At 41.0% G+C, this 22,848-nt stretch overlaps 1 protein-coding gene across 1 annotated transcript in view; it reads right to left on the minus strand.

The window, feature by feature from the left end:
• The window catches only part of LOC126458245 (probable ubiquitin carboxyl-terminal hydrolase FAF-X), a 314,613-nt gene that overhangs the window by 268,740 nt on the left and 23,025 nt on the right, over positions 1-22,848 (minus strand). Inside the window, exons 3-4 of the mRNA XM_050095144.1 lie at positions 15,804-16,131; positions 14,084-14,309 (exon numbers count right to left, since the gene is read on the minus strand). Coding sequence (XP_049951101.1) covers positions 14,084-14,309; positions 15,804-16,131 — 554 coding nt within the window. The remainder of the gene's footprint in view (positions 1-14,083; positions 14,310-15,803; positions 16,132-22,848) is intronic.

Genomic DNA, 22,848 nt, shown 5'->3' on the forward strand with positions numbered 1-22,848 from the left:
AACATCGTCAAAACTCTCAACACCTAGGCAAAAAATCTGCATCGCTTCAGTAAATCGCCTGACAACCATAACGTGGTTTGCAGTGCTAATTTTTTGCCCTGTGACTGCGCTGGTAAACATTCCCTCAAAATCACTTCAATGAAAATGACATCCCAACTTACTGCCAGTAGGTCTGAAGTTTTGTATAACATAACCAAGATTTTCTCATTTTCATACACGGAAAATTTGGGAGATCCCGTATTTACTCGAATCTAAGCCGCACTTGAAAAATGAGATTCGAAATCAAGGAAAAAAATTTCCCGAATCTAAGCCGCACCTGAAATTTGAGACTCTAAATTCAAGGGGAGAGAAAAGTTTTAGGCCGCACCTCCAAATCGAAACAAAGTTGGTCCATTGTAATATGAGACACAATTTAGGTCGAATGAATGACGATACAGCTACAGTAGTTTGGTTTGAGTCGTAAGCTTAGCAGTTAAGCTTTACCAGGTAGCCATTGCTATGCGTCAGGCGCTCTCCGTCCGTATTTATACGAGTACCAGTCCTTTTTCACGTGCTTCGTCTGGTTTGAATTGATTGCTTATTTTTCTTTGATCTGATAAGTGCCATTCTCTTTGTTTTAGGTGTTTACGTCACTTTAAGCTGAAAATGCATTACTGTACTGTCTCATGCATTGTTTGTCGCATTCTGATAACGTGTGTTTACGACCTGTCTCATTAGCGAAACAATGGCAAGATACTGCTATTTGTTGTTACTTACACTGCTGCTTTCTTTGATAATGGTCAACAATAACCAAATAATAGACTGCATATGATAGAAGATGTTCTGAACGAGAGTTTAGCGAAAATTTTTCTCCGTTTGAAAATCTTTGCAGACGCCTCTTTAGTACATTACATTCTGCACAGAAATTAGAGTCATCTTAGATTTAAAAATCTAGTCAATTGCCGTGCTTCATTTCTGACTGTACCACTATTAGGCATAAGAATAATACGAATATAAACATGACATGATGTGTATATTCTTCCGCGTTTGCTGTTGTCTCACTCAAGTTTCGTAGTTTATTAGGCAGACAGGATTTAAATGAGATAGAAGCAAACACGAAACAATACATGGCAAAATGTTTATATTCGTATTATTCTTATGGTACAGAGAATACTGCATGTGATTCACAATACATACAAGTCCCTAATAGCGACCATCTCTTCTCACAGGTAGGAAAAAATTCAGAACGTACAGTTGGCCATATTGACAAACATCCCAAACAGTCTTGCCAGTCGGATTTTCGTAGTACATTGAAATGCTGCTACATTCGAAGATGAACAATACGGAATGTGTATTTACTTCGTTGGATTATGTATGAAAATGCAGTGGTCGAAACTCGGGGCGGAGAAAAAAATCTTGTCTTCCACCTTAATTTATTTACTGACGCAGAGGTTTTGGTGCCAGTATTTATCTTTGTGCCTACAAAGCATGCCTGTGTAGCACTACATATATTCGACGGCGGAACTTACTTGTGACGGCACCTACCAACATTTTTCAGAACTTCCGCTTACTTTGCACTCGATTCTAAGCCGCAGGCGGTTTTTTGGATTACAAAAACCGGAAAAAAGGTGCGGCTTAGATTCGAGTAAATACGGTACTTTTTTTCCCTCAAGGCTGACACTTCACTTCACGAGTGTCTAGATTTGAATGTTTACAGAGAAACCTCCTTAACACTGGATTATTTACCTCAGACAGAGGTATGATAGGTGACAAATTCCCTGCATCAATCTTCACAGTAAACTAAAAACTTATCAGGTCCTACGGAAGAACCTGGAAATGACTCACTATCTAGAGGTTGTTTTTTTCATCAGGCACGAAATTACAGCAATGTTTCCTCGCCCACCATATGTTGTGTAATTTGAAATCACTTCACAACCTTCATTGCTTTCCATCATGGTTGGCAGAACAGGCTGCATCCATCAAAACTAAAATTATCCTTAAATTCTGCAAAATACTAATTTAGATGGTAACTTCTTGTTGCTCTTACTTCAGGCAGTGTAGTATCGCCTTGCCTTCACAACAACAGAAATGAACTGCATGCGAGAGTAGGGAGGAAGGTGAGACACGTGATGCAATATGGCTAAGGACAAAGAAATCCCCAGCTTCTATGGTGAGTGGAAGTGATGATACAAACATGGCTGCAAGCTGATATGCAGAAACAGAATAACATACACATTGCATTTTGAGCAGTATCTCCTTGTTCAAGTAAACCAAACTAGAAATGAAATAAACTGAAAGATTTAGCAATATGATGAAAAGGATAGATTGCTACTCACCATACAGCAGAGATGTCGAGTCACAGGCAGGCACAACAAAAAGGCACTAAACACATATGCTTTTGGGCAGATGGCCTTCTACTCTAACAGACAAAACACGTGCGCGCCTACTCCTAACCAACACACGGCCACCGCTGGCACCGAGGCAGAACCAGTTTTCATCGCAAAACACAACAGACCTGCAGCCTGCCCTTCAATGAGCTCTCACTTGACACCACCAAAGTCACACACACACACACACACACACACACACACACACACACACACACACACACACTGCATCTGGCTCAACAGCCACTGTAGTTTTTCATCAAACGCCACAGGAAGTATGTGAGCTAGTGTTGTTCTCTGTCACAACACCAGTGAACCCAACAATGCTTCGCAATTGCTAAATACGTACTGAAACTGGATATACACTGTTGAGGGGGTGGGGGGAGAGTGGGGGTGGGACGTGAAATTTTAAAAATAAATAAAAAATAATAAAAGTCTAGTAATGAAATTTCAGGAATACATTTGTCTAGGTAACATATTTAAATGATTAACACCACAATGCCACGGGTTAATGTAAGCACTGCAAATGTGAAATGCTGGTACATTAATAATATATACAACTACCAGAATGTTGAATGCAAGCATGCAAATGTGCATGCATTGTGTGTTATACAGGTGATGGCTGTCAGTTAGTGGAATGGAGTTCAATGCCTGTTGCACTTGGTCAGTGCAGGGTTAATACTGCATGTGGATGATGCTGGAGTTGTCTAATGATGTCCCGTATGTGCTCCACTGGAGACAGATCTGGTGATCAAGCCGGCCAAGGCAACATGTTGACACTCTGTAAAGCATGTTGGGTTACAACAGCAGTATGTGGGCAAGCACTATCCTGCAGTTAGGGTGCATGGATAGCCAGAAGAATGCTCCTGCTTTTCATACTAAATTGCACCCAAGACCATAATTCCACGTGTAGATCCAATGTGTCTAGCACGCAGACAGGTGGGTTGCAGACACTCAACTGGCCTACTCCTAACCAACACACGGCCACCACTGGCACTGAGGCAGAACCAGTTTTCGTCGGAAAACACAACAGACCTGCAGCCTGCCCTTCAATGAACTCTCACTTGACACCACCAAATTCACAAATGGCCTTGGTTTGGGGTTAGTGGAATACACACTACAGGGCACATTGCTCAGAGCTGTCCCTGAAGTAACTGATTTGTGACAGTTCGTTATATCACTGTGGTGCTAACTGCCGCTCAAATTGCTGCTGCAGATGCAGTATGACAAGTCAAGCCATACGCCGAACATTATCGTCTTTCCTCTCGGTAGTGTCACGTCACCATCCAGAACCCACTCTTCTTGCGACCATTCATTCTCGAGACCGCTGCTGCCAGCAGTCCTGTACTGTGGCTACATTCCTACCAAGTCTTTCTGCAATACTGTAGAAGAAAAATCCAGTTTCTTGTAGCTCTATTGCAAGATCCTGATCAATCTCGCACCTCTGTTGTCTTATAGGAATTCTTGAGTAACATCAACTCACCACATCCACTCCCAAAGGTAACTAATGCTCACAACCATTACAGCATGTATCTAAAGCAAACCTGATTCACATCCTCATAGTAGTGCCACTCTTATGCGACTGTCATGAAATGTGAATAGACGCGTTCTTTCAGATATAGAAACACACCTACCAACTTTATTATGTATCGCACTACTTCTTCATGGTGTTACAATTTTTTTTTTTTTTTTTTTTTTTTTTTTTCTTCAGTGTATGTCCTAATCTGGGGTACCCACAAGAAATGCAATAGGACACAAATTTCAATTCTTCATTATCGCTTTGCCTACTTTGAAGATATGTAACTATAAATTATATGAACCATACAAAATATGAGTCAAAAGACTGCTTTGTTTTCTTTTTTAGTTTTTATTGTTTTAAATACTTTTTAAATTTTTTATGCAGAATAAAATTATGAAACTTCTGAATATACAGGTTTTGTTTAATACTATGTGGTAAAAATATGAACCGTTTTTTTTTCTGAACTATAAAGTTTTTGAAAGGGCAACATACAAAAGACCATGTGAAAAACACTTATTGTAAATCAACTGTAATATGTTTGAATGTCTCACCTCGTGCCTGGTTTACTGTTATTGTAAACGAAACCTTGCATGGGAACTGAAGTCATTTAAAATCAATGGGTAAATTGGTTGGGATCATTGGTATACAGGGAATGAGAATGACCACTCCAGCTGCTGAACCTGTGAGGATAGTAGTTTCAATGACATTATTTTGTGTAGTTTTAATTTGGGAACAGGTAGCATTACAAAGTTTGTTTTAGACAATTCAGACTGAAGAGCAGTATTCTAATTATAAGCCAACAAGCCATAAACACAACTTCTCTAATACTCAGGTTTTCTGTTACAACCGACTATGAGGAAGAAAATGAAGCCACACATTTTTACACCACAGAAAAGCATTTTCTTTCTCACAGCCAGTTTTAACAAAAAACCTGTACAACGTTGTTTAAAAGATGTATACTCTATGCCTGACTGAATGTTTATTAGAGTATTGGTCAAGAACTTTGAGATGTTTCCTAATAACATTTCCCCTTTTTATGTGAGTATAGATAAGTCTCTCTCTCTCTCCCTCCCCCCCCCCCCCCCCAACACCCACATATACCAGACTGTACTTGCTTTGAACTTCCCACCATATACAGTTGGAACATTCCTCCATCGCCAGCACGTACATTCAGATAACTTTAATCGCAATGCCTTCATTGTGTTAATCTTGTGTTATGTATGAATGACCTGCTTCTCCAATTAAATCTTTTTCTGCTTTGGTTCCCTGAAAGTTAGGTGATTAGAACAGGCATTCTTTCATTTATTCTTTGTCTAGTGTCACTTATGAACATTTGCTTCTGTGACATCAAAGTTTCTTCCTGCTGAACAATGTGGTTCATGAATCACCATTAACATAAAATTAGTATTGTATGTGTGTGTGAACCACTTACGGAGTGTGAACTTTTACATACGTATTTCTCAAGAGATCACAGCTGGGATTTGCACCCATTACTGATCACTAGAATTTACTGTTCTTACAGCACTGACAATGAAACTGAATAAGAACAAATATCTTCTTGGCTCCCTAGTGCTGACGCAGCAGAAAACTAAACAATTCAGATTAACTTGGTTCACGAGTTGTTGCCAGCTTTTAACGTCAACAGTGCTGTGGACCAAAAGCAATCTTAGCACTGTAGCTGAATTTCTTGTCTAATGTGTTGTTTTGCTTTTCGAGTGTTCTGTGGGAACGTATTTATGGTATGAGGAGCAGTCAAATGAAAACCAAACATCTGCCGCAATGGGAGCATGGAATGGTGCCATGCAAAAATTAATCACCAAACGTGTTACGACATTTATCCCTCTGGGAGATGAGATGATCAATTCCTGTTATGCAGAATGTGGTTGGTGCTGATGGATCTGCAATATCATCCACTATTGCACTTCCTCGCCTGACAAACTGATGTCCACACACCATTCTTCAGGTTGTTAAAGATGTGAAATAATATACTGAAAGACCTGGGCTGTACGGAGAATTTTGCAGTGTTTCCCAATCAAATCACTGAAGCACAGCGTTTGTCCAATTGGTAGTGTGGAGGCAGGTATCATTATACAACAAGATGATTCCATCTGACAGCATTCCTGCCGATTTTACTTTATGGCAAGTTAGCACTTTCTGCAAAGTGTCTTCATAGCACTATGCACTGATTGTGGTTCCATGCTCCAAGAACTCAACAAGCAGCGGAAGCATGCTGTTCACGATAATGCCCACACGTCACACTGCCAACAGTTCGATGATAATGCTTCAATGATTTTGTTGGAAAACTCTGACTCCTCCGTAAGTCCGGATGTTTCACTGTGCGATTTTCTTGTCTTTGGTGACCTAAAGAAAGATGTACATGGACATCAGTTTCAGTCTAACGAGGGAGTGCAAGAGTGAGTGCATGTGTGGATCCATCAGTGGCCGACTGTGTTCTATCCAACAGGACTCTACAGTCTTATCTCCCAGTGGAATAAATGTCTTAACAAGCTTGGCGATTAGTTTTGCATGGAACCATTCCACTATTCCATTGTGGTGGATGTCCAGTTTTCACCTGACTGCCTCTTATAAAATTAATTTCTTTAGTGTAGAAATTTTTACTATTCTTTAGTACCTGTCCATTTGTAGTGCCCGTTCAATTCTTATTATATTTTGTTTTGGGGAAAAATAATTTTAAGCAAAGTAGATGCAAGGGACAAAGGATGCATTCCCATAGCTGGTAGCATGACAATAAATTTCTTTCCAATCCCTGTCCAAACACCTCTTCTCATTCATGCTAGTGCGTGGCCAAATTGCTACCAAGCACCCTACTGTTCTTCTGGAATTGTCAAAATAAACCGTGGCATAATCTCAACTACCCCATGTTCATCTGTGAATGTAAGATGACCCCTTAATTAAGCTATTACACAACTCAGAAACATTTGCCTTAACAATCAAGGTTTAATCTGCTAATATAAGGTAAAAAAAGCCCTTGTCATAGTAGGGGAAATAGGGTACATCTATGATACATATAGGTAATTCAAGGTGAAGACAAATACTGAAAACTGAGCAAATTGTAGGTTTCTCCACCTTCAACACTGTACAGTCACTAGATTTTACAGTTCTCACTGTCATGAGAGCTTCCCAACTACTTACATTTGAAGAAAAATTGCACCCACTAGAGTGAACTGCTGTGGATAAGTTGGTGACACAACTCTCAATCAACTGTCATAGGTTGCCACAGAGGATAGACCAGCTACAGTGAATGTAATGATTTGGCAACTCTACATCAACAGCTATACTATTCAAAAACATTACCCCCCACATTTACCAAAACAATTTACTTTGGTTCCTTGACTTAATTTAAGTGTAGAATATCAACTGTAGCAGGATAAGACACTGTCCCTTGTCATATCCACTCATCCAGTGATTGTATTCTGGAAAGGAAAAAAATTGTTTCTTTGCACAAAAATATTAATAGGAAAAACTTGACACTGAATGTCTGTGTTGTTGCTGGGGGACGTGCTCAACTTAATGTCTGCAAGACGCAATATCTAAGTTCAAGTCTGGCACAAATCAATTTTTTCCAGAAATAATCATTGTGTCTTTTACGGGGCTGAAAAGTACAATACCCCTCCCAACTCCCTGTCCCATTTATATAAACGAGCTACTGGAAATTGTTCAGTGGTAGTAGGTGCCTCAGCACTGGATAGCACAAGCACAAGGCACACTTTGTTCTTGTCATGTCAGGTTTGCTTTCCAATAGTGATGCCTAGAAGAGACAGTTCACATGTAAAATTACATAGTTAGCTTTCCCTGCGAGTGTTTGCAGTCAATTCTTCAGTTAATAATATTAGGATGAATAAGACATGTGCCTGCTGTTTGCAGATGCAGGAGGAGCTGGTCACAGTTGGTGAGCGGCTGAAGATGCTTTTGGCTGCGGTCAGCCATTTTCAGGCTGTTGCCTCAGGGTGTAGTGGTGGCAGAGAATTTGGCACTTAACATTGGCGCCTTGGGTGTCACCTGTTTTGTCCATGGGATGTGCCACAGAGGCATCTTGCAGTGTTTCTGACATGGGGAGAATCCATTCTCACCACCGAAGGTTTGTAATTCACTCGCGTCATTCAAGGTGTGTGTGTGGGGGGGGGGGGGGGGGGGGGGGGTCATGGAGGCTCACCATCTGGCCTCAACCATGGACTGGTGGCTGCTCTTTCATTAGAGAGTAGAGTACCACCAGGCACACAGATATAGGGGTTCACTAGTTATCAGAAGCTCCAACGTTGGTGCATTTGGAGCCCCTTACGGAAATGAAGTGTCCACAACCGGAAAGAAATGCAACTTATCTCAGCTCGAGGGGCCTCATCCAACATGAGCAGCAGGCCCTGCCTGCAGTTGTCTGCAAATTGTGGCTCACATCAACCAATGACGAATGTCCCTTGGGTCCTGAGGTCATCCTCAGTTTGGATGGGTGACAGGGGTAAGTGACGAAAACTGTTATCCCTGCTCATGGGGCCCAAGCAGAGTTCAGAATCTGCAGCACCATTCCCACAGTTGATTGAGGTCACTTTATTTGGAGCTGAGTGAAGGGTCTCAACCAAACACTCCATCAGTTCTGTGACAGTCTTGGCTACAGATTTCTGGACCTGTGTTATGGGGTGGAGAATTGTAGGATTCATCTTGATAGGTCAGGGGTGCACTACACAATGGAGGATGTCCTCTGATGAATGCTTGCCAATGAACAGGGGGCAAAGTCAGACCGCACAGACAGTAAAGACATTTCAACTGTAAAAGTTTTAACAGTAAGTTGTCAAAGTGCTCATAAGTAAGTTCATGAATTTACTGCCCTCCGGGAATGTTGTTGCACTCAAATTATCACCAGAACAGATAACAGGTTCAAACCTAAAGTAGAAAGGTCCGAAATATTTAGTGAGTCAAAGAATGTATATTGAAAAGACAGATTAGATGCTATAGGAGGTAGTGTGTTCATTGCTGTTGAAAAAAATATTGGTATATTGAGGTCAAAATTGAGTCTGACTGTGAAGTTATCTGGACACGAGTAGAAGGTCTCTGTGAATTCAAGTTAATTATTGAACTTTTTACACTCCCCCATAACATTTATAGAATCATTGAAAGAAAGTCTATGCTAAGTAATGTGGAAGTATCCAGATCGTGCAGTATTACTTGAAGGCGATTTTAACCTGCCGAATATAGACTGGGACATTTATGGATTCACTGCAGCTGGTACTGACACACACTACTTTTGAACATATTTTCTGAAGGCTGCCTTGAACTACTACTTACACAACCTGCACACAGTGGAAATATTTTATACCTTTTAGATGCCTGAACAGGCCTGACCTTATCGACAGTGTCTGTATAGAGACAGGGATTAGTGATCATGCTAATATAGTGACAAATGTTCCTGAAGTCAATAAATCCAATAAGAATGCTAGGAGAGTAGTTTTGATAGAAACAGTGGATAAGGAGTTAGCACCCCTCTTTGACAATGAAAAGACATCATTTAGTTCCAATACAACAGTCAGAGGAATTATGAGCAATGTTTCAACTGACTGTAAATCACACTCTGCTGAAGTATGAGCCAAGTAAGTGGATTAAGGGTGAAAAAGAACCACTGTGGTTTAATAACAAAATTTAGAAAATCCTGAGAAAGCAGAAACTGTTGCACTCTCAGTTAAAAAAAAAGAATGCACCAAAGGAAACAGGCAAATACTGGTAGAAATTTACACATCTGTAAAAAGACCGATGCACAAAGCATACAAATACTTCCACCATCGTGCCTTAACAAAAGATCTTGGCGAAATCTGACAAAATTCTGGTCCTACGTAAATTCACTAAGCAAGTATAAGGTTTCTATCTAGTCACTCGCTGATCAGTCTGGTGAGACAATAGAAGACAGCAAACGGAAAGCAGAAGTTTTAAATTTCAGGTTTAAAAAATCTTTCATGAAAGAGGATAGCACAAGCATACCATCATTTGACCATTGCACAGATTCCTGTGTGGATGACATAGGCTCCCCTGGCATAGAGAACCAACTGCAAGAGTTGAAAACAATTAACCCTAGGATGCCTAAAGGAGGAGGGGGGGGGGGGGTTCGTTGAACCCCCAATTTTTTTTATATCCCCTGCTTTTGCCCAAGTAACTTTCATACTACATATTCCCTTTGAGTTATTGTTTGTTGGCTATTTTATGAAACGTTAGTGTCAATATATTTTATAGAAAATTCCTGCTTTGAAAGAAAAAAAAAAAAAAAAAACAAAACTTATTATGGGTACAACCCCCCCCCCCCCCCCCCCCAGGCTTCCATGCTATAGAAAATTTCCCTTAGTAGAATTTCGTATTTCTCATCTCTACAACAATGCAAGTTAGTTTCTCGCTGGCTGGTATTCTTGATATTCACAACAATCACTTTACTTTCCGAGGAAGTGATTGTTGATGCCAGTCAGCTGTTATTTATCTTGTAAACTTGCTGTGAGTTAGTGCAGTTCCCTACTGTTCACACCAAGACTTAGAAATGACTAAAAGAATACGTGACTCGTCTTTAGAAAGGGTTCTAAATGAAATTTTAGATGAAGATTCTGACTCACGGAGTGAAAGTAAATATGAGGATGGTGTTATGGAGTATGATTCAGATTGGGAAAGTGATGTGGATGTTAGAGAAGATGAAGATAGCGCATTTCCAGGCAGTGACCATTAGGATGTTATTGTGACCAAGTCTGGAAGAAGGTACCTAACCACACAGCCTAGAATTCCTCGGAGGTCTGCTGCTAATATAGTAAGTGAGCAGGCAGGAGTAACTCCAGCTGGTGTTTGCCATTCACCTGGAGGAGCCTTGAAGTTACTTCTTACACCTGACATCATGGATGTTATAATAAAACATTCAAATGAAGAGGCAGTTAAGCGAAATGTTACTTTGACTCATGAGAAAGAATTGTATGCCTTTATAGGAATCCTGATACTTATGGGATCAAATAAGGACAATTCTGTCAGAGTACACGATCTTTGGTCAGACCTAATGGGTCGGCCAGTTTACAAGGGTATTATGGCAAGAGAACGTTTCAGGGAACTTATTGCAATCATAAGGTTTGATGACAAAAGTACCCGCCAGCTAAGAAGGGAAGCAGACAAGTTCACAGCAATCCATGATGTTTTCAACAAAGTGAATGATAGGTTTCCACTACTGTATAAACCAGGGGTCCACCTCACCACTGACGAGATGCTCAGCTTGTTTAGAGGGCTCTGCCCCTTCAAAGTATTTTTGAAGGATAAACCGGGCAAGTATGGCATCCTTATTTGCATGATGTCCGATGCAGTTGACAGATATGTCTTGAATATGGAACCCTATGCAAGTAATGTTCAGAATTTGTCGAAAGAAGAATGGGATTCAGCAGCTGTCGTCAAACGTAGCACCTGTGAAAAATACTGGTCGAAATATTACTACAGACCGATACTAAACGTCGGTGGATTTGGCAGAAGAGTTATACCAAGACTACAAAGTTACTACAGTAGGAACTCTCCAGTCAAACAGGAAGCATATTCCAGACATAATGAAGAACACGTCAAATCGAGAGCTATATTCAACAATGTTCTTGTTCACAGACCCATCCACAGGTAGGCCTCCAGTAACTCTGGTGTCCTAGATAGCAAAACCGAAACCAAGTAAAAACTTACTGATGTTGTCAACAATGCACCAAGATAAAGGCACTGCTGGAGGAGAGAAGAATAAAACCGAGATAAATGCCTATTATAATTCCACTAAAGGTGGAATTGATACCATTGATCAAAAGGCATGTACGTACACCTGCAAGAGGGGAACAAAGAGATGGCCTCTATCTGTATTTTACTCTCTCACTGACATTTGTGCTATCAATGCAACCACCATATTCATCCAGCAACATCCAAGAGGGAATGAAAAGAAACACAACAAACGGAAACTTTATCTTCTGCAAGCTGGGATGGAACTAGTGAAATTGCAGGTAGAAGAAAGAAGTGCTAATGCAATAGGGTTATCTAACCAAATAGTTCAATCAATGGAGACTATTCTACAAAAGAAAATCAAAGAAGTCACAACAGAAGCACGTCCGCCTCCTGCAGGGAAAGGTCGGTGCCATATTTGTGTAAGAGAAGCTAAAACCAAGAAGCAGAAGTACAACAATCTAAATAAACCAAAACAGTATTGTGGATAGTGTCATAAACATGTGTGTAACACACATTCAGAAAAAATTGTGAAGTGTGTCTCTTGCCTTGAAGTTGAGGACTCAGAGCAGTCTATTGTATATGAACACATCTGTATTTTGTATTTTAATTCACTCAATCCAATATTTATAACAATTAACAACATTTATAAACCGATGCCTTAGTTAAAATACATAAACCATTTTGAAAGTTGTAATTTTTCGTCAGTAAACTTATTTAATACCTGTGGGCTTGCCGAACCCCCCCCCCCCCCCCTTAGGCATATAAGTTAAAGAAAAAAAAAAGAAAAGAAAAGAAAAGGGAGCACTCTACGGCATTGGGCCCTTCCTTAGCTCACATTTATCGTGAATCTCTGTCAGTTGGAAGTCCGAAGCAACTGGACTGATATCCCTAAAATCTATTTGCTGCAGAATTCTAGACCATATTCTGAAACAGAAAAGCTTCTGTCCACATATCAGCACAAATTAAAAAGCATCACTTGTGCAACACTCAGCTTATCCTTTTGTCACATATCATCTTACAACCCTGAGGCAAATTCCATATTGCTAGATTTCTGGAAAGCGTTTGACATGGTAACCCATAACAAATTGTTGACGAAGGTTCAAGTGTAACGATTGTGTTCCCAGATATTAGAGTGGCCTAATGACACTAAGTAATAGAACCCAATAAGTTATCCTCTATCGCGATTGTTCGTCCGAGACAAGGATATTGTCAAGAATACCCAAGGGAAGTGTGATAGGACTGCTCTTATTCTCTACATGCACGAACGATCTGATGGACAGGGTGAGCAGCCATCTGAGGCTGTTTGCTCATGGTTCTGTGGTGTATGGGAATGTGTCAATCAGATGAGTGGGAAAAACAAACTTGTACTGTTCAAATACTGCATCGGTAGTGTGCTGGTTGACACAGCTACGCCAATTAAATATCTAAACACAAAATTGCAAATCAATACAAAATGGAACAAGCACGGAAGCTCAGTAGTAGGGAAGGTAAATGATTGGTAGAGTTTAGTCTGATTTATGAGACTGCATAACAGAATGCTAGTGTAATTAATTTATTCATTCTCAAGTATTAGGTAAGTGTTTGGGAGCTCCATAAGGTTGGATTAAAAAGATATCTAAGGAGTTCAGAGGTGAGCATAGATTTTTTCCCCAGTAGATCTGATGAAAATGTAAGTATTATGCAGATGCTTCATGGACTCAAATGGGAATCCCTGGAAAAAAGACTACATTCTTTTTGCGAAACAATTCACCTGCTTAGCTAAGTGGTAATGTATGTGCCTGCCATGCAGTGGGCCCAAGTTTGATACCCAGCTGGGTTGGAGGCTGTATCACCACCACCACCACCACCACCACCACCACCACCACCACCACCAGGCAAGTATGCAATATGGCATCACCTGAAATTGAAGTTGCAACATGGTTGCCAAACTTCCCCGGATGGGGCCTCTAGGTGATCAATTCCACACAATCTTTGAGGCAGAGGCAGAGGGATGAACAACTTGCTAATCAGGATTCTCAAATGATGTATATTTGAACTGCACTCCTCCAAAATATGAAAAGAGGGGGCTGGGAGGGGGGGGGGAGGGGGGGGGGGAATGGGGTGTTGGCTGGGTCTGACAGTCTGACTACTGATGGCACATTGGACAACAGAATGTGAGAACCAGGTTATTGTGCTGAAAATGGGGACAGGAAATACTCTAGTTTCAGCAACCCTGAGGGGGTCAGTGGGAAATGGATAAGAATATCATGCTGAACTTGTGAGGTGGGAAAAAAGTTGCCACGAAGGAAACAGGGGTGAATACGGAGGAGCTGGGGAAGTGGAGACACACGTATCTTTTAATGACAACTTAAACCGCAAAGCTTTTCCAACACAGAAATACTTCTGACCTTTTCCTTCTCATCAGCTGTATGAAAAACTCCTATGGCTAACACAAATAGATTATTTAATGACGGGTGATAAACCAAAGATTGTCATTTATACTTACTTATTGTTTGGGTTAAATACCATCGCCAGAAGATCCAGTAATGGAAACCAGTCCTGTGAGAGTTTTACCACACACAATTCCACCAAACGTTCACAGTTCTGATAAATACAATGATGAATATTGAACTTCCAACTATTTACTGCCTCATCTGTCAATATCTTTGTGAAAGAGACAGTTAAACCTTCACGGAAAAACCGCTGGCATGCTTCACTATGTACATCTAAACCTGCAGAAGAAAAATAGTATCAAAATTTTTGTTGATACTGTAATACACACAGACAAAACCAGTTGTACATCCCTTATAGCATTACAAGCAAGAATTATTACATATCAGAGGTATCATTTAATCTGAATCAAGCTTCAGTTTGTACGAATTTCACTTTATTCTCTTCCAATAAGGATTCAGTGACCTTCAAATGTCAATCTGCGACTAATCTTATTCACTTTTTTTTATCAGTATTTTTAAGAGGTATTATATTTTATTGGCAAACTGCAAATCACAGTGTATGAACGAGAAATCAACCTGTGACACGCATTCTTTTCAGAAAAATCATTTAGTCATTAATGACACTAAGGTTTCTGTTGAATAGAGACGTCAATAAAGAAGGCACCTTATTAAATGGTATGTTTCACACATGGCTGAAAGTAGATGAAGGTGAGTGATACCCAAACCACTATATACAGAAAACAAAGTCATATTTCTGTTCATATCTGTATTTTCAAGAATAAAATATTGCAGTGGGATGCTTCTGCAGATGTACACAATTGTTAGTGACACAGTCCTGCACTGCTTGAACATGTACCAATGATGTTGCATCCTACACAAGTGTGATCCAGATTAGAAGTGACCAAAGCCTTTGTAGCAACAGAGAAGGTGTTTGAGTGACTGAAACTAACATTACAGAAAGAAATGCAAAAGAAGAATACTAACAATCAGCACAGCAATTGCCAGTTCTTCATCATACATTTCACAATGGAAACCTGGGTCACTCCTTAAACTGTGGTATTTACAGTTTTTATTTATTACCATTAGGTCCAGTGAGCAGCGAGACCCACAGCTACATAGCTGAGCAATACTGCTCAATGACGCTTACCTTTAACAGAAATGATATAAAATTATATGTGGATGTGCAACAAATCCTGCATGCAAATTGTTACATCTCAGCTGAGTCAACTTCTCTGTGAAAGACCAACATTGAGATTGTGAGGAGTATGTACAGAGTAAATTATTTACAACCAAGGCAACAGTCTCCATAACAATGTTCTACTATTCTGTAGTTTCACTACAGGTGATAAATGGTATGTGTGCACTTATGTTTGGAAATACTAGGTTCCTGAATCAACATGCTGTAATGAGTGCCTGTAAGCTCTACTAAACATGTCTGGTTATATTACTGTTAAAATTCCTTGTCAAAGACATGATTAACCCCATTAAAAATTAATTATAGGCTTCCAGTTCACACAACATGTTTACAGATTCATACTACAAGCTGTAAACTCTTACACCTCAAATTGTTTAAATCCTGTAATTGGTCTATCCCACCTTCCTTGTATGTATGCAGCAGTTATCACCAAATTTACTGAAACAAGACCACCATTTTCTTCTGGCTCACAATTCCCCACAAATGTCACAGCAAAAAGGCAGCAGCAAAAACTACATTCATTCATTTTATAGCTGTACTTTAAATGTGAAGCTTTGCTTTTAAGTCTAGTAACTCACCTTTTCTGCACAGATCTATTGATGCATTCAGTAGCACCTCTAATTCTTGTTCAGGCAACACAGGAACTACCCAACGTGGGCTGGATATCTTTTCTTCAAGCATTGCCAGCTTGGCGTGAGGAAAATCAGGCTCTGGTATGCTTCCATCTTCAGAAGCTATTAGTTCCGCAGGGAGCTGTATTTGATGCTGTGGTAAGATTTGCTGAGGTGATGGAAGTGGTGGAGGCTGTTGCTGCTCTAATGGCAAAGAGTCATTGCTTCCCACCACACCAGTTTCAGGAGACAACTGCATAGTACCCATGCTGACAGGAGGAACAATCTGTGGCTGCTGCAACAATTTAAATTCATTAAGATCTTTACACACACACACACACACACACACACACACACACACACACACACACACACAGGGAGGGAAAGGTTTACTCTTAATAATTTCATCATCATTCTGTCTATGATTAAAGAAGAAAGTTACTCCAAGACATTATATTGAGAAAAACACACAGTAGCAACTTTATCCAAATTAACTGTCAAACTCCATTATATAAGCACACAAATAGTAATATCAGTGACTGGAAAAACACACAGTAGCAACTTTATCCAAATTAACTGTCAAACTCCATTATATAAGCACACAAATAGTAATATCAATTACCAAACCACATTTCGTACAAGTGACATTGTTCAAATCATAACTACACACAACCAACTCCTGTACTGTCCAGACTGAGCCATTAGGTCTCCTCAGTGATTACTCCTTTCATCAATTATTTGGTTCTCCAAGCCTCCAGTGGCTGGTGACATACTTCCTTTCCAAGCAGAAGTAGAACGAGGAAGTTAAGAAAGGCCGTAACATTTTTAACATAAAGACAACTGCTTCAGGAAAATTAGGCTCTGCTATGCTATCTCACATCTAAGTCTCTTAGAAATGATGAAAAATCTTCACTGCAGACATTACATATAACGGCACCCTTAGAAAATTCCAATAGTCATTATTCCGCACAAAATTTTAAAATATTCTGCAACCCCTAAATGTTTTTTCTTAGAAAATGTCTACATGAAAGAGAGACAATTCACACAGATGTGCACATGTATCCCTCTCCCATAAACTCAGTGTGTGTATGGAGAGATACCTCAAAACACACCATATAGTGCCCGAGATTCTTATCATATGGCCAGTCATACGTGGACCACCACCAGCCACAAGACATCCACTGCTGCCTCGAGATCTACTCCAGCCTCTATGGTCTTCACCTGTATACACCCAAGTTTCCTAATGTCATAGCTGTACCAAGGCAGACCACCTTTGATTCAAAGAGACATGACCATGTCCATTCCAGTCTGTTCCCTGCACATTTGTTTTCTCTATCTCTGCTTGTCATTTTCCATTTCAACAAGCTTCACTCCACTGATCACTGAGTGGCTCTCAGTTTTCTGAGACAAATACTTTCTCAAAATCTGAATACCACACAAAGTGGTAATTCATACGCATTGCCGTGTTCTATAATTTCATCACGACTTGCAAACAGTCTACTGTACCATATCCATTTCTGAAGCCAATGTGCTCCTTTGTCTGACAAAATCAATGCTCCCTTCATCATCTTCAGATACTTGCTACTTATCGGGGGTCCGTTTGAAGTGGGACTCATTATTAAAAACAATTCTACTCCAGTCAATAAAATTCCAGAAAAAAGACATGCCTGGAGGTGCCCAGGATGGCAGTGAGATATCAACCTGACTGTGGCCCACCATACTGCCCAAAAACAAGGAATGTTGATCTGGGGAGCCATTTCTTTTACAGCAGGACCCCTTTGGTTGTCATCCGCAGCACCCTTACAGCACAGCGGTACATCGATGATACTGGGCTTACATTTCAGTAAGATAATGAATGCCCTCACAGATGGCAAGAGTTCCTACTTTTTGTCTTCGTGCTCACTAAACTTTACCTTGGTCAGCAAAGTAACCGCATCTCTCCTGATTTGAGAAAGTTTGGAGCATTACGGTTAAGCTCCTCCAACAGTTTAGGGATTTTGACGATTAATGCACCAACTGGACAAAATTTGGCACAATACCCCTCTGGAGGATGTCCAACAACTATCAATCAATGCCAATCAACTGCTTGCCAGAGGTAGACCAACACACTGCTGACTTGCTCAATTTCCAAGCTCTTTCTCTTGAATAATTAATCCAGCTATTCCGATTTGTTTGTCTATGCACATCTATCACCTCTACCTATTTCTGTCCCATTTGGATAATTACTTAGTAGAGCATCTTTTTTTGTATCAGTGTATTATATTTGTTTTATACTATATATTTTTTATATAAATTTAACCTTTTATATAAGAATGTAAAATGGCTATGTAAACCATTAGATGATGATGCTTTGGCATTTGATGCAGTTGATAGGGAAATGCTAGATAAAGTGATCTGACAAGCATTTGGCATTAAATCTAAACTAGTAAACATTTTCGTGAAACGCTCACAGACACCATATCAAAAGAATGGTTTCGAGGTGAAATACCTGAGACATTCAAAATAAAAACAGTTATAAGGCACGGTGGGTGACTGTTTCCACTCGTCTTCAACTGTGTCCTAGAGAAAATGGTAAGAGAATGGAAAGAAAAAGAACGTAAGCTATCACCAATAAGACGGGGGACTAACAACAAATGTACTGAAATTCACTGTCTAGCATTTGTGGATGATTTCGCCATTCTTTCAGAAAGCCTAACAAATACAGGAATACAAATCAATCTCTTGGAAGAAATAGCCAACAAACATAAAAATAAGCAACAGGAATCCTAGTAACAGGTACTGGACAGATGAACAGTGCTAATAAATTTAAATATTTGGGAGAAATGAAACAAGAAAATGGCCTCGAAAAATTTGCTGTAGAGGGAAGAGTCTATAAAATGTATAGAGCATTTACAACAAAAGGTCTCTCTCTAAAAATTTGAAAATACAACACTACAACACTGTAGTATACCAGAATGTCTTTATGCAAGTGAATGTTTAGTACTGAATTACAAACTACACAAACTTTAAACTTCTAGAAAGAAAAATCATATAAAAAATACTATGTCTGCTAAAAAATACAGAAGTATGGAAATTAAAAAATAATGAAGATATATATCGCAACACAGAAAACATAACTGAAATGCAACACAAGAGGCAACTGCTACTTTTGTTTTGTTTTTGGACATTTAAACAGAATGAACAACAAGAGGTTAACCAAACAGCTTTTTAAATATCTTTGTATCAAGAAGTCAACAGTAAAATGAATTCAAGAAGTTAGGAAAGATTTGGAAAAAAACAACAGAAAGAGAGTTTGAAGAAGAAAGTGTTAAATATGGAAGGATTCCAAGGCAGAAGGGAGAAGACAGAGCCAAAATGCCCCGAAGAGAGAGAAAGGATACACAGAAGATGAAAGAATACTGGAAGGAGAAGAAAGGAAGAAGCATTGAAATTGGTGTATGGTTCTTAGACCCAAAGAAGAATAATTCTTTGGGATGCTGAACTTAGGTTTAATTTAGTCTGGGATACCTAAAGGCAGAAGCACTGCATCTTCGACAGATACACACTTTACTTTGCTAGCTTTTGGAATGGAATTCCTTTTTCAAGCTATAGGAGGAACATGTGCCCCCCCCCCCCCCTTACACACACACACACACACACACACACACACACACACCTGTCTCTTTACATTAGGCTCATTCGACTGCAAGCTATTTCTTGGCCGACAATGAGTGTACTGGGTGGGTGAGGTGTGGATGCAGAGTGGGGTGGGGTGTGGGATGGAGAGAAGTGGGGGGCGGGAGGGAAAGAGGGGGTTGGGGGGAGCAACTAGCAGCTCATGGAAAATTGGGGAGCCATCTGTGGGCTAGCTAGTGGTGCAGGTAAAGGGGGCTGGTAGCAGATTGCTGAGCACTTGATTTCACAGAATAGGGCGTGAGATGGCAGCACACAACTAGCTGACATATTTACCTTAGGTTTAGGCCAGGGAGATACGGAAGCGAAGGATGTGCTGTAAGGATAGCTTCCACCTGCACAGCTAAAAAAAGGTGCTGCTGCTGGTGGGTAGGATCCAGATGACACAGGTTGTGAAGCAGCCATTTAAATCTTGTTTGTTGCGCTCTGCTGCGTGTTGTGCCAATGGATGGTTCGCCTTGTTTTTGGCAACAGTTTGACGGTGGCCACTCTTTCTGGTTGACAGCTCGTTGGTTGCCATAACAATGTAAAACACTGTGCAATGGTTGCAGCAGAGCTGGTATATAGCATGGCTGCTTTCACAGGTGGCCCAGCCTCGGATGGGAGAGGATAAGCCTGTGATGTGACTGGAGCAGATGGTGCTAGGTGGGTGGATGTGGCAGATCTTCGCAAGGGTATGAACCCTATTGCAGGGGATTGGCGGTGGGAGTGGCTTAGGGATGGACTAGCATGTTGTGTAGGTTGGGTGGACAGTTGACCACCACTTTGGGATGGGATGGAAGTATCTTGGGTATGATGTCCCACATTTCAGAGCATGATGATAGGTAATCAATGCCCTGATGAAAGATGTGGTTCAGTCATGCGAGTCCTGGGTGGCACTGGGTGACAAGGGGGGCACTTCTTTGTGGTCGGTTCTTGGGATGAATGTGAGCGTCAGGTGTGTGTGTGTGTGTGTGTGTGTGTGTGTGTGTGTGTGTGTGTGTGTGTGTGTGTGTGTGTGTGTGTGTGGGGGGGGGGGGGGGGGGGGGGTATTGCCTGTCTGCGAAGGCCTTTTTGGCCATCAGCATACTGGATACTGGGTGGGGGTTAGGATGTAGTTGGCTAGGTGTACGAGGAATGAAGTGGTAGGTTTGGAACAACAGGGCGTTGGGAGAGGTCATGGTTCAATCACAGCAAGGCCATGGGTATGAGGGATGTTGGTGTATAAGGAGGTTACGTCTACAGTTACGAGTAGGGACTCGAGATGTACAGGTGTGGAGATTTTGGAGAGCCTGTGCAGTAAGTGGTTGGGTTCTTTTTCTTGTTTTTCTATTTTTAGATTATGGTTTTAGGGCACAAAACAGCTATGGTCATAAGCGCCCATTCTGTGGCTTAGGGAAGGGAACATAAATTAGAAATTTAAATCAGCAGCAACGGAGTGAAACTCAAGGAGGAGGGAAACTAAAAACAGAAGTTCTCTTCAACGGACTGATGTCATCTCACTAACACTTATAAACTCAAAGACACAATTGGCTGAGAGCATCATCTGCTAAATGGGAAGATGTATCAGGCGACAGCTGCAAACAGGCATGTAGCAGATTAAAATAGGGGCACTGAAGTGAAAGGTGTCTTACTGTCCACAATTGAGAGCAGTGGGGATGAAGTGCGGGAGGATTGCCATTTATAAGATGTCAATGGCTAAAAAGACAATTCCCAATCCGGGGTCTAGTTAAAATTACCTCCTCCCAGCGACAAGGCTGGGAAGAAGAGGTCCAAAGACAGGGAAAAGTTTTTATGTCCCATAATTTATTATCCTGAAGGGCAGACCACTGTTTGTGCCATAAAAGAACAACACGACAGCGTAAAACACTCTGTAGATCGGAATAGGGAACCATGCGAACAGCATGCTGAGGAAGAGAGACAGCAGCCTTTGTCCACTATATCGGCTGCCTCATTTCCACGTATACCAGAATGCCCTGGGATCCAGAGGAATGCCACAGAGATGCCCCAAGTGGAGATTGTAAACCCAGTCCTGAATCTGGTGGACCAGAAGGTAGATGGGATGAAGAGCTAGGAGGTTGAAAAGAGAGCTGGGCAAATCCAAGCATACTATATACTGTATCCGCTGATGGCAACGGATGTATGGGACAGCCTGGAGAACAGCATAAAGCTCCGCAGTAAATACAGAACACTGGTTGGGAAGCCGAAATCGAATAGGGGTGTCGTCAATAATATAGGCACTCCCGACACCAAAGGAGCCGTCAGTGTAAATAAATGTGGCATCCTCCATCTGTGCGCATAGAGCAGCAAATGCCTGACGATAAACTGGGGAGGGGGGGGTGGGGGGGGGGGGGTTGTATCCTTGGGAAAGGTCCGGGGGCGAAGCCAAGGTGGCATCATACCCCCATTTGTCAAGAAAGTTTTAGGGAACTGGAAGGAAAGTGACTGTAGCAGTTAATGGAAGCAGACTCCCGATGGTGGTAGAGAGGAAGGGCTGCCTGCATACCCTAAATCCAAGGAGGCATTGAAGAAGAAAAAAAGACATGATCAGATGAGCAGGCATAGAAGACAAGTGACTAGCATAATGACTCAGAAGGGCAGCTGCTGCCCAGGAGGTACCACTTAGAATACTGAGGACGGTTGGATTAAAAGAGGGGTAAGGATCAAACTACGAGGTCATCAGTCCCTTGTTCCGAATAAAACAATGCCACAAGTGTGAGAATAAAAGAAACGAGACTGATAACACAAAATGAAATGAAAGGAAAAATCACAAGAACGATGAAAGGCAACAAACGTGTAAATGGACAAAATGGGGACAAGAAAACCAGAAATGCAAAAAATGGGATGAAGAGAGTAAAACAACAAAGCAGATGACAACGGCTGGCTGACCATGAGAATAAAAAGAAGAAGCCAGCCACTCTGCAACACACTAGGGTGGACACAGAAGGACAAAGCACATGATCTAAAACTTAGATCAAATGATAAAACCCACCCTCATGAATAAAACGTAAAACTAAATCAGCCAATGAGGCGTTGTCAGATAAAATTAGCAGCAACGAGTCTGGTAACCCACAATTCCATCGCTGGGCAGTCAAGTGGGACAGTGCACCAGAAGATGGGCCACTGTCAATCTCCACCTCATCCTCAGAAGCAAAGGTTGTAGATAGCGGTGGTGTGACTGCCACTGCAAGTCCCTTGGTCTTGGGGGTCTTCTTTTTGGATTTCTCTTGCTAAGAGGAATTAAATGATTTAGTCTCTGGGACTGAGGATGATCGCGAAGCCCTACGACCAGCTACTTTTTGGCACTTCAGCCACTGGCGGGAGTCATCTTTCCCACTAGCAGAAACCTGGGAAAGGAGTG

This window comes from Schistocerca serialis, chromosome 2 (assembly GCF_023864345.2).
Source record: "Schistocerca serialis cubense isolate TAMUIC-IGC-003099 chromosome 2, iqSchSeri2.2, whole genome shotgun sequence".
NCBI lineage: Eukaryota > Metazoa > Arthropoda > Insecta > Orthoptera > Acrididae > Schistocerca > Schistocerca serialis.